Raw genomic sequence first — 15,557 nt, 5'->3', positions numbered from 1 at the left:
AAATAATATGCCCTAAAATGAGTATGTTCTTCATCAAGCGTTCTGTACTGTCTGACTTTCAGTTTAGGCAAAGCGTGGCAGCTGTAAAGTAAAAAAAAAAAAAAAAAGATTAATAATTGTAAATTGGGAGTTTTTGTTAAGACATATATGTTAGAATTAAAGAAAAAATGCTTTATATTTAATTAAGGTACGTTGTTAACTGTGTATGCATAGAAAACAAAAGCGCTGGTTTTTCTTAAATACAGTCGCATATCCACAGTCATAACTTACCAGGCAGAGGGAACCTTCGGGTACCAAGAAAGTACTTTGATTTATGTTTTGCTATTTTTACACTTATGCTCGTATTTTTATTATCATGATATAGAGGAAAACTAAATAAGGATCAGGCAGAAAAATCAACATTTCGCTGCGTGGTTTATTTTCATCAGAGACAATTAGTTAACATTTTCACTGAGCAAATCTGTCAATTTTCTCATCCCGGAGGAGCAGGGTGTCGCCCGCAACAGCCCTAAGCTTGTCATGATCCGCTATCCACGAACTCCTGTATGAGGCAAAGAAAGGAGAAAAAGGAAGGGGTTCATTATGAGAACATTATATCACCTAGCTCTACATCACTTGGGCTTGGAATCGACTGGCTTAGTGCCAAAATTTAGAGGTGTAGGTAGATCAGTCGCGTCACGTGGCATGACTTCGCTTACTTCGATATGAGCTTGTGAATAGTAGTAGTGCCGAATTTTTCAGCTCTTGACTTGATGGGATCACTTATTTCAACTTGTGTGCGTCAAGTGGTAAAATAGTTTCAGCTCAGGTTACCGTCGGATGCTCTAGCAGCAGAGAGAAGGGGGCGTCCAGCGTCTGCCTGTGGGATCGCAAGTGCTATTGAGTACGCTGGGATCTATTAATTGCCTGTTTCCCACATCCAGGCAGTGGTCGCGAAAAAGCCATCGCGACATTGCGTTCAAATGTCTTTATACCTGCGCATTATTATCGTAGGTTGCTTGCAAAAATGCTACGGGCTGCGGATTAGCGCTGTAAAAATTTGACTGTCGCGGGAGAGGTTCGCTTAAGTGACTATCTTGCCAAAATTCGGGGCCGGGTCATTTGATGCAGTTCTCGACTACGATTTTCTCGGCGTTACTATTACGCCATGGCTTGGCTTTCTCAAACAAGACTTAATCAGCCATCGCCGTCATTAGTAAACTGCAGCACAGTGTGCTCTGCCAGTGATCTTTATAATGCACTGCATTTCGCCAGTCGTGTCTACTCGATTCCGACAAACTTTAAGTCGTATAAATTTGCATCGTTCGGTTCTATAAGTACATAATTTATTTTGCTTTCATTTTTGCTCTATTAAACAAAGTTTTGCTGGAGCTACATGCAAGGAAAAAGGTTGTCGGAATTTTCGTTCTCTTGTACCTTGTCGAAATACATGGAAAAAGGTCAGCATTTTGTTTGGCTTTCTAGATAGCTTTCTCTAGGCTTTAAATTTGTAGCGGTAAATGAGGAGAGAACGGTACTTACCTCTGACGCACCAAGTGCCTCCGCACGGCTTGGGACAGCATTCGAGTCCCCGAAGAGCGCACTGTCTTGGTGTGCATCTAGAGGCAGTGCAGTCGCTGATCTGACCCTTGGGGTTTGGGCAGCGGCCCATGACTGGAGAGGAGACCGCGGATAGAAGCAGCAGGACTGTCAGGGCAGCGACAGCGTTGAACTTCATATCGAATGATTGAGTTGCTATTGATCGTTACTCTTCGTCAATTTGCCTTTGCGAGCCTCCGGTCGCTCCACTGTCAACTGGCGTCTCTTATATGCAGGCGCTACCTTATCAGTCGCTTGGGAAGAATCCATGCGGAGAGACCGGTTTGTTTTGGCTGCTGGCTGGTGCGTTGAACAGAAACCTTCGCAAGCGTAGAGCCTGTGACTCAACTTTTTGAGATTGGTTTTCTCACTGAAGTGAACAGGTTTGTTTCGCCCGGTCACCACGTGGAGAGGCATTGACTTGTTTGGCTGCAATAGGGTAAGGCGAGCCGGAAGGAATGGTCGCATTGGCTGACGGTGGCAGCATCTGCGGCTATCGTGTACCCCCCCCCCCCCCCCCCTCCCCCTTGTATACCCACGAAGAGTCCGCTACCGACAGGAGGAGGAAGTTTTTCTTGGTTAGAAAACATGACCTTCTTTAAACCGGCCTTCAATAATTTCATTGGTTTTTGCAATGGGTGGGCACTGACAAATGCCGCTTAAGGAATGTTATGGTGCGTGCTAGAGCTTGCAGTTTCCCAATATTTGTGGATGGTTAGCGGTATTCCGTGTCTGAAGCAACGTAAGGAGGAGCGAGGAGTGCGCACTTCTCCGCCGTTTTTAGGTTTTCCCAAATATTGCTTCCTTTTGTGTGCCCGAGCGTGCGTGGAAAGACAATATTTTAGTAAAAAGCTGTCGTATCCACCGACTTAGTGCTCAACACTTCCTTGTATTCGTCACCTACGTTTTTGTCAGCTTGACGTTTCGCGAGTTTTTTCGGGCGTCTGCATGCTACCTTAACTGAATTTTTGATTGTATTGTTCTGAGTCTTAATTCGCATGGTCTTATCCGAGCACTTACCTATGCAATCGGCATCTTGTTTTAACTAAAAAAAAAGGTGTACAGCAGCGGGGCTTTCCTGTCCTTAGCGACATTTTTCTCGGCTGCAGCCCCGAACGTGTTACACACACAAAAGAAAAAAAAATCTTGGCGTAACGGAAACAAAGAAAATATCTGCTGTTGCTTTTCAATGAGAAATGAACCATGCTTAATATCGCAATGAAGGAATGTTCCTGCTCACCTGCATGGACGGGGTATAATAAATACACGCTAATTCTGATAAAAAATAACTAGCATTCACACCTTCGCAGATGCATCACACAGAAAAGGCTCGACAGAGAATAGTTTCACGCAAAAAATAGTTTTGAGAGAAAAATAGTTTTGTCGACAAAATAAAAGAAAACTTCGAAGTTTTGGTGCACAGCCTACCAAACATCTAATAATGCATCGCGAGACCATCGCCTACGCGACAAGTCAGCGCCTTATAATTGCAATAAAAAGGGAAACTGGTGGGAGTGGGTGAAGCCGCCGAAATTCCTGCTCTGTGCAAGTGTTGTTTTCTGCGCTTTTGCTTCCACAATGAGTCATGCCTCGCTACGCTATATCGGTATAAAAAAAAAAGCTGCGGATTAGATCCTGCAGATGACTAGGATTTTTCAGTGGAACGCGCGTTCCTTTCTTTCGCATTACTTGAGTCTGCACAAGCGAAGCGAAGTTAACATCACGATAGACAAGAATTTTTTTAGCATGCGCCCCGCACTGCCAGTAGTGTGGACCTCTTGATTTGCAGCAGCCAGCTGTAAAATGTGCAGGAACGTTAATAAGCTCAGCGATCATTGCGCGAGTTGCTAGAAACAAGCGAAGCTAACTTCCGATAAAAGGCGTCTTTCAGTGCTGTGCTTCACACCGTTGTTTCTAAAACAAGAAGGTTTGGTAAGGTGCCTGTCTTCGTGAAGGCAACGCCGTAACAGATATGACGTTTGCACCAAAGAAGACTTTGAGCGCTTGCGCGAAGCCCCGCCGATTTCTCCGCTGATCGCCATTAGAAACCGTGGGTGGGCCCAGCAGCCCTGAGCCGCGTGATATTTTTAAAAATCCGGTAGGCTGCAGTTATGGCTGACAATGAGCTTGACAAGATTAAGACACCGACTCAAATAGAACATGGAGCAGTGTCACGTATACGTCATCTCCAGGTTGGCGTAGCTCAGGCCGATAGTAGGAACAGTCTGTATCCTTACCAATAGAGAGGAAAAAGAAAATCCACTAGCGTTCTACTTTGTCAATGGCGCCAGTGTATAACGAAACCAAGCTCAAGTTTAGCCGCGCGACGCCAGCGCAAGATTTCTTGCTTGGCGGCGAACCGTGAAATGTCCGGATGCCGTCGTATACCTGATGCTTTGCTAGCTTCCTGTGCACGTGCAGCGAACGAGTTGCGCTGGGCGGTTTCTCCCAGTACAGAAGCACTTCCGCCGAATCAAAACGGAGGTACGAAATAGTGTTGTGTGGTCAGCTGCCGCAGTAGCACATGAAAAAATAAAGTAAAAGACCCGCAGGTGAAACTATGCAAATGAGATTCTTGTGCTAGCTTCTCCGCAAGACGTGTTTTTCATCCAAAGTGTCTCGTTCTGAGCCGCCTCGTATTATTTGTGGGAACGAAAAGAAGCAGGTTCCACTTTCTGCGTAAACTCAGAAATGTCGTGAGTTGACAAAGATAGCTTTGGGAGGTGTCGAAAGGATGCAATGGCTTAATGCCAAGTCTAGAAAATGAAGGGAACTGAAGACTGTCTTGTGTCTGTCTCCTCAAATGTGACGTGTTGTGTAGATTTGCTTCGCTATCTCCCTGCTTTATTACAGCTCGGAAACCCACCGAATCGAGTGAAATAGAGCGTGTGACGTCCGCGATTTGCAAGTACGATAGTGCGCTAAGGGACAGCTGTCTTCTCATTTCTTCAATGACCAAGGAAGTGTCGAGGCCTGGTACCTTTTGAATAAAAACGAAGCCTGGCTGAGAAGGCGACTTATTTCTACAAATTGGCCAATTACGAAAACATGCCACACACGCGATACAACGTTGCACCTGGCTTGATACCAATCACACGGAAAAGCCCGTTTGCGCAACAGGTTTCATGAGCGCAAAGCCAATATTACTATAAATGAAGCGCGACCATTGCGTAAAATCTGAAATAAGTCAGACAAGCAGTACGCCTGATTTGCTGGGCTTGGATTTCACCTGCCTCACGAACCAGCGTGTCTGTCACGTCTCCTGCAGCGCACGCCGCGCGCATGTCCCGTACATTATCACACTTTTCAGTCTACTAGCATTCGTGCTCGTGAAGAGACCCTTGTTTCGCGCTGTATACTTGTTTTCGCCTGCAAAATCTACACCACTGATGTCGTAAGTAATAAACCTAGCCGTATATGTGTCACATGCTATAGACAAAATGTTCAACGAGTGTGCCCCTCTATTTTAAAGTGACGATTTTATTTTTGCATATATTAAACACATTACATACGATAATATATAGTAAGGGAACGTAATTCGAGGTGCACGTCCTACATTGTCGACGGGAGAACGTCTGAACAAATTACACAATAATACGGTGCCGCAAAAACATTTATTTACTTATAACTAAAAAAACATTCAATCAATATGGAGTAAAAGTACTAGGAAACTAGACAGTAAGTATGTAGGACACTGGGACGGAGAAATAAATCACTTAAATCGGCAGGTAAAAACACGGAGGGTAAAACTGGATAAATTCAATGGAAATGATGCAGATTAACTATGTAAAAATTGAAAAATGCTCGTCAGGAAGGAATCCTTATATGATAACTCAATGGTGCGGTTTCCTACACTTTAAAGCTCGAGCATGGTACCCTAGAATACGCAGCTATAAAACCAATTTATTGAACATGGTACATGCGCAGTGTGTGATAAATCCGCAGAAATGATTTAACATCTTATACTCGAATGATATGGTATCCATCTGGATAACGATGAAGGCACACTCACTCTCCTGAGGTCCTAAAGGTTTAAGATAACAGTGGTCAGGCGAATGAATCTGAGGTGGAATTTAGCAAAAAGTAATGCTTTGTTATCTTCCTACGCACGTGGCGTTGACGGAATGTGGCGCCACCGAAATTAATTGATGCTACCGTCATATCTTGGCCCCACCCACATGCCTTTGAGAGATCGCACCGCTGCTATATATGCGAGTATTATCAAAGGTGCGATGCCAGAACGTTGTGCTCCGTGTTGTTTGAAGCATCGAGTCCCACCTACTCCACTTGCACATGATGAATGCCTCCGCTGTCTTCGTGATGGCCCTGCTGCTTTTGGGTGCAGCGGCGTCTCCGGCCGAGGGTCGGTGCCCCAGCAATGAGGGCGTGTTCAGTGACTGCGCCTTCAGCAACTGCACTCAAGAGGAGTGCGCCGCCGAGGGACTGGAGTGTTGCCCTAAGCCCTGCGGCGGTTTCTGGTGCATTGAAGGTGAGCACACTGGCTGTCTGTAGAGGTGTTGGTTGTTCATCCAGCAAGGGCGGAGAGGAAAATTCAACTCGTGCCCTACTGGACTAGTGGACGCAACATGCAGGGTTGCCGTGCTCTTTGCGACACCTGATTTTTTTCGTTGTCTCCTTGACGACTGAAGTTTCGCGGTACTGAAAAGCTGCAGCTTGCTTGGCAACGTAAGTTAAAAAAATAGAATGCTTCAAACATGGGGTGCGTCTTGTTAAAAAAATGCTTCACACTGCAGGCCCCAAATAAACGTTTTAACAACCCAATCGCTCCGTGAGCTTTCTAGACATTTAGCAGCGGAATTCTAACACTGCTTCCTTAGTAATTCTTTACTTTCTTTGCACACATTACCCAACGAATTGCTTGAGCCTGCCTTCTATAAAGATTAGCCTTGTTACACTAAGTTTGAGCAGTGTAACGCCGTTTTTTCTTTATACCTGTTTTCTACGCATTTTGGTTTCCATTACTGTGCTGCTACAGGAAAAAGATGTAACCTCTCTCTGGTACACCTATGTTCGTTAATACTTTTTTCTAGGATTTCGCACTATATTTTCTATAGGCGGCCTTTCGAGTAATCTGCTTTTAGTCAACGGCAGTGAACACAGCCAGGAGTGTTAGTAGTCAAACAGGCAGTCGTCATATAACTGAGAGCTATAGGGTTTTACCGTGTAATCCATTTTACTTGACTTTCTAGAGAGAACTTTTATTATCTGTATTTTTGCACCAGACGAGGCCACGTTCTCGCGGCTCACGTTTTTCTGTTCTTGCAGGCGTTCATTCGGCTGTGTTGCCACCATAAACAGGAATCCCGGGTAACCTGCATTCCTGTCTTGGGATACCTGATGAACAAGAAAGCCTGCAGCCATCTTGTTGGCAATGCCAAATAAACCTTGTTTATCAGTGCGTTGATTCTGGATTCCTTTGCATTCGTTTTCCACTACAGGATGCAGTTAACGGAAAAAATTGAACCCACCATTGTGGCTTTTACTCCTTTATATGCTCATGAGTGTCCGTCCGCGAGGAGTGTCACGCTTCACGAGATTGCGCGGTATACCGCCAATACCGCGATATTGTGACGCCATGACCGGATCTGACGTCATCCGCTCATACCATAGCCTCCTTTATACTATGTGCCTGTCAACGCGCCGAACGAACAATAGAGCGGCGCCGTCGAGTAAAGCGCTGCCGCTCCCCTCGCTGAGGGCGCCACTGACGTAGGGGTCGAGGCGCACGGGTACGATCGTCGGCGCGGGACGGGAGCGCTGTTATTAGCTAGCGGGATAACTGTCCCTAAACATGAATCGTGCATATTCACCATATTTACTTGTAAGGCAGACATCCACTAAGCGTAACAAGTGATCATGATACTTGTTAGGCAATAACACCAACGCTATATGAAATTTTATGTCAGGCAGTTTCAAGAAATTGCGCATGGCTCGAAAAACTGCATGACTGCTCCGCTAGCGCCAATGGTAATCGAAAAATTACAATGCTAGTCTACGCTGCAATAAAACGAAATTTGAGAAGAAAGGCACCAGCATTTATCTACACATTTCACAACAGCAACTGTGCTACAAGAGTATCGTACATAAGTGGTGTGATGAATAGTTGCCCCAAGTAGGGCAAAATGTTCACTGTGACTGCTGTCACTGATAGCCCTTCAGAAGCCAGCTTGATTTACAGATGATTGGAACTGCATCGCAGTATGCCATTGAGATCTGTAAGGAGAACAATTTTGGTATCAGCTGTTACTTTTAATAATTCAGCGCGTCGTACAAACGCTTTTTTTTTACTTGAAAAACAAATAAAGACAAATATACGCGTTGCCTCTTTCTGTTTCGATCACTCCAAAATAATCGTCACAATAGGCAAAGTTTGGGTTTTTTATTTTTTCACAGAATTGCGCAGTTAACGAAAAAAAAAATACTGCGCTGGAGCACATGTAACATACCACACAGACGAGCTAACCAGGGAGGAAGTTAGCACCACAGTCCAGAAAACACACGTGCACATTTATTGTTACCTTACTGACCCGTAATAAACACACTTCTGGTGCTGTCATTATTTTTCACAGGCCTTAATGCGGTTGAGTACGAGTTTTGCGGTTTCCGATGCCAGAGAGGGACAGCGATTTAGTTGACAAGGAAAACTAATATAGGCTTTGCATGATTCGGTTTAACTCACTTTAAAGTAGTTCTCTTCACAATAGGTTAATCTTGTGTTTCTATTTGATCACAAAAATTCGCAGTTAGCGTATATGGCAAAAAAAAAAAAAAACTTCTCAGGAGCACATCTAACACAATACGCAGATGGGCTATGCAGAGAAGTAATTAGCATCGAGGTCCCGAAAGAACAGGTGTACATCTAACCTTACTATTGCAGTATTGACGCTTAATAAACACAGTGTTTGGTGCGGTCACTATTTTTTACAAGCCTCAAAGCAGCTGAACACTACGCAGCGATTGCCGGAAGGACAAAGCAAAGCTGGCACTTACCAGTTAATGCAATGCTGTATTCCTGCAGCACCCCAAGGCAGAGAAAAGTAGAAGCATGACCTCGCACACCTCAAAACAGTCCACGAAACAGCGAGAAAGCGGGAGCGCGCTATCCGGATCGCTTTGTAACACGGCACACCCGGCACTCACCTGGCGAGGGTGACCCTACGTCGCTGTCGCCACCTCTCGGCAGCCAGCGGCGTAACTTGTGAACGAAAGAGGAGCGGCGGCGACGGCCGCGGAGCGCGGAGTTGCCAGGCACAGAGTGTATAAAGGAGGCTATGCTCATACATAATTACCGGAACTGGCGTCATCACATCACATCAGGGCTGGTATTTCGAGTTTGCGTCGTTACTGAAGTGTCGCTATCTCACGTGACCTCGAGTAATTTGATTGGTCGAAACGCCGGAACCGCGTGTTGCCACTACGGAACCGGAAGAGGTGGCAACATATGTTCCGGCGTTTCCACCAATCAGATGACTCAAGGTCACGTGAAAGGACGACACTTTCGATAAAGACGCAACTCGGAATACGGGGCCAGGTCATGCCCCCGTCCTGAGTGCCGGGGGCGGGAGATGAAGGGCTCCTTTTTGGTGGAAATAAAAGTTTTCATTCATTCATTCCTCACGTTCACTCATGGCTGATGACATCACCAGGCGATTCACGTATATACGCGAACCCTGCGATCCTGCGACGCACCGTCCATCTGGCGGAAGAGGCTGCAACAAGCCAAGGGCTATCTGCCGGCCTTTAATCCGCGGGCCACGACTACCCGTCTTCCCCGGCCTGCGTGCAGGGGCGCGGAAGAGGACGCCCTGTTCCGGTGGAAATACAAGTTGTCCGATGAAGCTGACTCCACCGGGCGTCTGTCCAGGCATCTGTGCTGCACCTCTCATTTGCCGCTTCCTCGAACGCCGCCACACCACACAGCATCTATCTCCATTACCGTGATCAACTAACCATCTACCCTCCTCCTCATAAATCTATGACTAAGCTACAACAGGTGACGTGGCGCCAGCTTCACTCCCGTACATTCCCATCCCCTGCTTTCTTATCTTTGATCCATCCAGGACTCTTCTCGCCGCAGTGCACCCTGTGTGGGTCACCTAAAGCTGAGTTTGAGCCCATTATGATCAAATGCTCGGAATTCCACCCTCCAGCCACTTGGCAACTCTCCGACCTCGAGCGATGGGAGGCTGCGGTGTCCAGCTCTGACCCGCCCGTTCAAAAGCGGCTGACGGACTGGGCTTTGGGTGTCGCTGGGAAGCACCAGCTTCCAACCATAGCACGCAGCCAAGAGCCGACCCGTGATTAGCATGTAATCACTTAAGGCTCCCAAATATAAAGTTTTTCACCACCACCACACAGCATACAGAATCAGACGCAGTAAAGGAGGAATCAGCGGAGGAGGAGGACAAAATATTTATTGACGCTCAACGCGCTTTAGTGGTCCAAAGTGCCTTGACAATTAAGTTTTAGCAGCGTATATTTTATGTTTATCAGTATATGCTAAGACCAGGCGGTTTTCATGAAGTGGCGAAAAGGAGTAGCCGTAGCCGCTATGCGGTACTATGCGGCACCAATCTCTCCTTTATTGTTCATGTACAGTCTTTGTCAAAAATATATGGCCCAAGGGTTTTGCTTCTATGTCCCATAACGGGGCTTTTTACACATCTGCACCGTCCGAAATCTCGTAGACGACCAATCTAGTCCCCATTCTTGTCTATGCTTACCTATATATTCTAGCATTGCTTCCAGGGGCTTAGATAGAGGGCTTAGAAGTGAACCCCTTGGGCCGTAAATTTCCAACAAAGACTGTACATAAAAAAGAGAGACTTGACCGTGCACCACTGCGTAAAGCAGAACCAGATCCTGAGCTTGTCTAGAGCATCCAAACAGGGAGAAGAACGCAAGACGAACACGAACGTTTAAATCTTCATTTATGTAGATGCGGATTCAGTCTTGCAAAACTTTGCGAGTCTTGCCGTGAGATTAAATCTATTCAGAATTTTCTTCCCGTTTCCAGGATGTTTTAACATAAGAGAAGAGTGCATTTAGAAACTCCAGAAGTACGATTGGGATTCACTTTGTCGGTCCCACTATTTCACTCCCTCGGTGCGAGTGCAAGCTAGCTAATTTGCGTTGTCCCAAATTTGTGAATATAATTGCATAATTACAAGACAGCTGCAGCCGGACTTACTTGCTAGTTGTATTACAAATTTACAACCTTCAAGAGCTTTTCTCAGTATTTTTTTTTACTTCATTCAATTCTATTAATTAACATTCTCAGCTTTTTGGTTACTGGATAATTGATTTATTATGCCCATCATGCTGTACGTTAATCAGTCCACACTGAACCCTGGCCAATGCACCTTCGTTGGTGTGTGTCATTTATGAAGGTAGAAGAAGAAAAGGAAGAACGCCGCAGCTGAAACCGGAATGTTAACAATCGAACATTTCCTTCTCGCTTGCCGAAGGTTTTTACATCTGAGAAGGATACATTTAGAAATTCCAATTACACAATTGAGATTTGCTTTGTCGGTCCCGCTTCTATAGTCTCCTTCGGGGCGAGTGCAAAATGATTTGCATTGCCTCAAATTTGCCAGTATTTACATAACTACATCACAGCTACGGACAGATTTCCTTGTTATTGTATTGCAACTTACCAAACTTCCAAATATTTGCTCCGTATTGTTTTTTCCTTTCATTCAATTCTGTGATACTAAATACTAGGATGTTTGTTCGGTTCATAGTTTATTACACTAATTCAGTTCACACTGAAGCCTGGCTAATCCTCCTTTTTGAGTATGTGCCATTTATCAAGGTGGAAGAAGAAGAAGAAGAAGAACAGGAAGAAGAAACTGGCATACTCCAAGGGTCAATGAACGTTTTACGTTTCCTAACACAGCGAGGAACGGCCAAGTATCACGTGATTCCACACAACAAAAGCAGAGGTAAGTTATTCTTTTACAATGCGCGTACATCTTCAGGTATTCATAACAGGTGCAACTTGGTTATCAACTTGATAAATGAAGCGAGTTACTGCGCGGACTTACGGAACAGTCGCAGCGTCTTTTCTGGGAAAGGTCCGTTTACGCTCCCTGCAGTCTGGCGATGCAGGTGAACTACATCGGCACCGCAAGCGACTAATTCGCTCTCACCTTGACTCGTCGAACCTTCGGCTGTTGCGAGTCGTCCATTCATGCATAAGGCTTAGCATGTCATTTCAAGAATGCGTGTTCACAGGAGTCTCCGCTTACAAGTAAGGCCCACCATCATTTGGTATTGTTGCGGCCGTCGCGCTAATTTCATCAACAAAACTGGAATAGCTAAGCCTGTTATTCTCGGTTATTTCACTTCCAATAACTGCGGTATGTTAGTGCGAAATCTCGAGTACGGACTCAGAAGTAGCCCAAAAGTCTTGAAACGTGTGCCTCAGCCTTGTTGCTATAGCACTTTTGTCGGGGGCAACCTTAAACTCGTCAACACGAATGCGACCCTAAACAAATATTCGCGAAACTGAAAAGGCACAAATCTCCCTTGTCTGTGGACAATCGACGTGCCGAAGCGGAAATGAGACGACCCTGAAAATATCTGCCGCGACGGCGCAGTGGGTAAACGCTCGGCTACTGATATGAAGTTCCCGGTTTGAACCTGATGGCTGTGGCCGCGTTTCGAAGGAGGTTGGTTGGTTCACAGGAAAGGAAAGACGCTGTATCTGTCAAACTTGTTCTGTGGACAACTCAAACCACGCTGTAAGGGAAGGGAGGAAGGTGGGAGTGAAAGCGGGAAGAGAGAAAGGGGTGCCGATGTGGAGGGCTCCGGAGTAATAACTACGGCTCCCCTTTCTCTCCTTCCGCTTTGACTGCCATTTCGAAGGAGGCGAAACAAAGGTTTCCGTGGGCTGTGCGATCTCGGTGCACGGACACGTTAGCAGGGTTCGAAATTATTCCGCAGCCCTCCAGGTGGAGGTATGTGCACCTCCCGGTCTTACATGGTTGGGAGCTTAGAGGTTTGCAGCGCTCATTGCAGCGGAGGCTCCTTTCCCACTTGTAGTGTTTCGTGTCTGTTGTGATGCTGTCATTTGAAGTTTGTTTATTGTTACACAGACATCCGCCGTATAGTGGGCAGAGGTGAAGGCAAAATGCCTGACAGAGCCTCTGCGCCCCCACAGTTCAAGGTAACTGATATAATTCATAAGAGTAATACCACTCATATAATTCATATTATATAATTCATATATATATAATTCATAAGAGTAATACCACTCAAGAGCAACAAAACTCGTCACTTAAAAATGACATGCATTCATGAGATATGGCTTATGTCATATCTTGATAATTATATAGTTTTCAAAGAAATGGTTGCAAGAGTAGAAAATACACCTGAACAAAAGGCTAATATCAACACCGGTATCCCCCCCCCCCCCACCCCCCCCCCAAAAAAAAAATCTGCGTTATTTGATTCAAAAGTAATCAGCATATTTTTATAGCATGCAATAAGAGCTCTTTGGAAGGATCTACAATGTGTGGACTAATGTATAATGAAACTAGCACGACAATTTTTAATAAGGTAGTAAATATTCGCTGATAAATAGGCAAACCTTAAATAGGCTGCAGGTAGGAAACATGTTATACAAATAAAAGTGCGATGTTACTGACCGCCAAAAAACGTTTTCATTGCTTTTGGGAACTGTAGAAAGGTTTTATGTATTGAACATTAAAGTCAACCCTGCTTATTATTTTAATCGCTTGAAGTTTATTTGCAAATTCTTGCTTTATAAATTGAAAAAAAAAAATATCTTGCTCACCTGCAGAAACTACAGGAGTTAGATGTTCGAATGTGCACCGCTGCCGAACTGAAGTCCCGGATGAGGCACTCGCTGTTATTATGGCCACCGCTTCGGTGGCCTACGAGGGCTGTTGCGACGCACGTCTTTTGCTTTCTTTCGTTCTGCTCTGTTTTATTATTTAATATTGCAATGATTGGACTGCCAAAGAAACTCAACGAAATCGAGGGCCTGAGACACAATCGCTGCGCTGATATCTCCCTGTGGTCAGGAACCGGCAGTGACGGCCACAGACAATTGGTATCCTCCAAGGGGTAGTGGAGCTAGTGGAAGGGTATATAAACCCCGAGAGTACTTACATGCCCACAAGAGAAGTCAAAAATCTTAATTTACTAACTATCGAGGAGCAGAATGGGAAGATGTCAACCCCAAATAGAAGTAAAAGATAAGGGCGCCCATATGCCGAGAGAAGAAAAAAATTGGTGGATCTCTTAGATGCCTTTTAATAGGATAATAGCGAAAGCCTACCCTCCCTCTCCTATCACTTGTCTTTCATCATTTGGATCTTATTGCGGTTCTTGTTCTTTACAGTGTTACACATAATTATCATTGGGTTACAGGAAAGGATAGGCGCAATATATGTTAGACGTATTCTGGCAACTATGTGTTTGGATGGAACATAATCGTTCTTCTCGCGTGCCGTTCCTTGGCGCGCGTTCAATCGTGGGATTGCAGATGGCATAAAGGCTCGACAAGAACACATCTTGCAGATTCTCGCTGAATATGACAGATCTCGATCACAGGATTTCGTTCCAAGAGCCTAGAAAGGCTTTCGCCCTAAAACTAAGAATACTAGGCAAGTGACTCTAAAGTGATGAACGCCACAGTGAAGCCATTAACAGACTCGCACACAGCATGTATTTGAGACTAATTAGACCAATCGCCAGCCGGAAAACAGGAATGAAATAGGTTAACTTTCTAATCGCAGCGCAGGATTTCGTGGTAAGCAGAATGCCATACGCGGCCCCATATCTGCATCACACTAAATGCAAAAAAGAGACGGTAGAGGGAATAATTAGGAAAGTATCAAGGCGGCTCTGGGACTTCCCCACTACACACCCATAGAAAGGAAAGGCTCATGAAGTTCGGCGTGTGAAACAACCTTGATGAAATAACAGGCCAGCAGGATTTGACAATACGAAAGACCAGAACACAAACAAGGCGAAATAGACTAAAGAGCCTCAATATATCCTATGAGGGTCAAAGTGGTACATAACAGACATACCGATGGGCGTCAGGAAAAGGCTAAAGGTTCCCCAATAAAAAAAAAACGAAAAAAAAAAACATGCATCCAGAACATCATAAGAATAGAAGATCAAAAGACCCGAGACCCTACAAAAGCGGCTACGGAAGTCGTACGGATGTGGTTCTACTTCGACGCAACCCAGTACGGGGGCTGTCCACCTATGATGTCAGTAGTAGCAAATGAAAACCAAGAGATTAAACCTAGCTTATCTGTTCGCACAAAATCTGCAGAAACAGCGAAATAGATGGCCATAGCGCTTTCAATAAGAGGTACAGAGGCAAAACTGATGATCAGTGATTCAAGGTACATGGTCAGCAATTATGTCAAAAGGAAAATCTCAAAAGAAGCAAACAATATATTAAATCTAGGCTACCAGAAAAATGACATTCAGATAATATGGGTACCGGCCCACTCCCAGCTGCAGGGAAATGACCGGGTTCACGAGCTCGCCCGAGGTCTAACCTGTGTGTTCGCCCTGGCCCCTACAATGACAGCAATATAGTGGCCGTGACCGACTACTAAAATATAAAAATATAACATTATAGACTAAGTCAAGCGGCATACCCACCGGGGTACAGATCACAAAACAAAGAGCAATATAATATTTTGAGACTCCTGCAGACAAGAACATATCCCATTGCCCTGCTCATGAGCAGGTAGTACCAAACAGAATACAAAGAGATGAAAAAGTTGCAAAAACACAGCAGACATGAATCACATGATCTGGACACGCCAAAACATAACACAAACGCACCAGGAAGAAAACAATTACGGCCCATTTGCATAGTTAATCAAATGCGAAGTACGTGCGTAGCACTGCTTAGACGCAGAGGTAAGCACGGCCACCAAGTACGCAACTGACACGCCCCTCTC

General features: G+C 45.1%; 1 protein-coding gene and 1 long non-coding RNA gene across 2 annotated transcripts; one reads left to right on the top strand and one right to left on the bottom strand.

Annotated features, from left to right (window-relative positions):
• Positions 1-414: 414 nt before the first annotated feature.
• LOC146186410 (uncharacterized) lies at positions 415-1,871 on the bottom strand. The gene is made up of 2 exons (XM_084605678.1): positions 1,522-1,871; positions 415-541 (listed from the first exon to the last, which is right to left on the bottom strand). The coding sequence occupies exons 1-2, from the start codon at positions 1,715-1,717 to the stop codon at positions 528-530; spliced, it is 210 nt and encodes a 69-aa protein (XP_084461804.1). The 5' UTR covers positions 1,718-1,871; the 3' UTR covers positions 415-527.
• Positions 1,872-5,782: 3,911 nt separating this feature from the next.
• Positions 5,783-7,004, top strand: LOC146186409 (uncharacterized). The gene is made up of 2 exons (XR_014707853.1): positions 5,783-6,067; positions 6,865-7,004. It is a non-coding gene; the product is annotated as an uncharacterized LOC146186409 (long non-coding RNA).
• The last annotated feature ends 8,553 nt before the right edge of the window (positions 7,005-15,557 follow it).

Source organism: Amblyomma maculatum, chromosome 6, assembly GCF_055883805.1.
Source record: "Amblyomma maculatum isolate TAMU_Amacu chromosome 6, ASM5588380v1, whole genome shotgun sequence".
In the NCBI taxonomy this organism is placed as follows: Eukaryota; Metazoa; Arthropoda; class Arachnida; order Ixodida; family Ixodidae; genus Amblyomma; species Amblyomma maculatum.
This window is presented reverse-complemented; position numbering and strand designations above follow the sequence as displayed.

What these genes read in the sequence shown, in the direction of transcription:
- LOC146186410 (XM_084605678.1), bottom strand. Translation starts at nt 1,717, where the DNA reads ATGAAGTTCAACGCTGTCGCTGCCCTGACAGTCCTGCTGCTTCTATCC.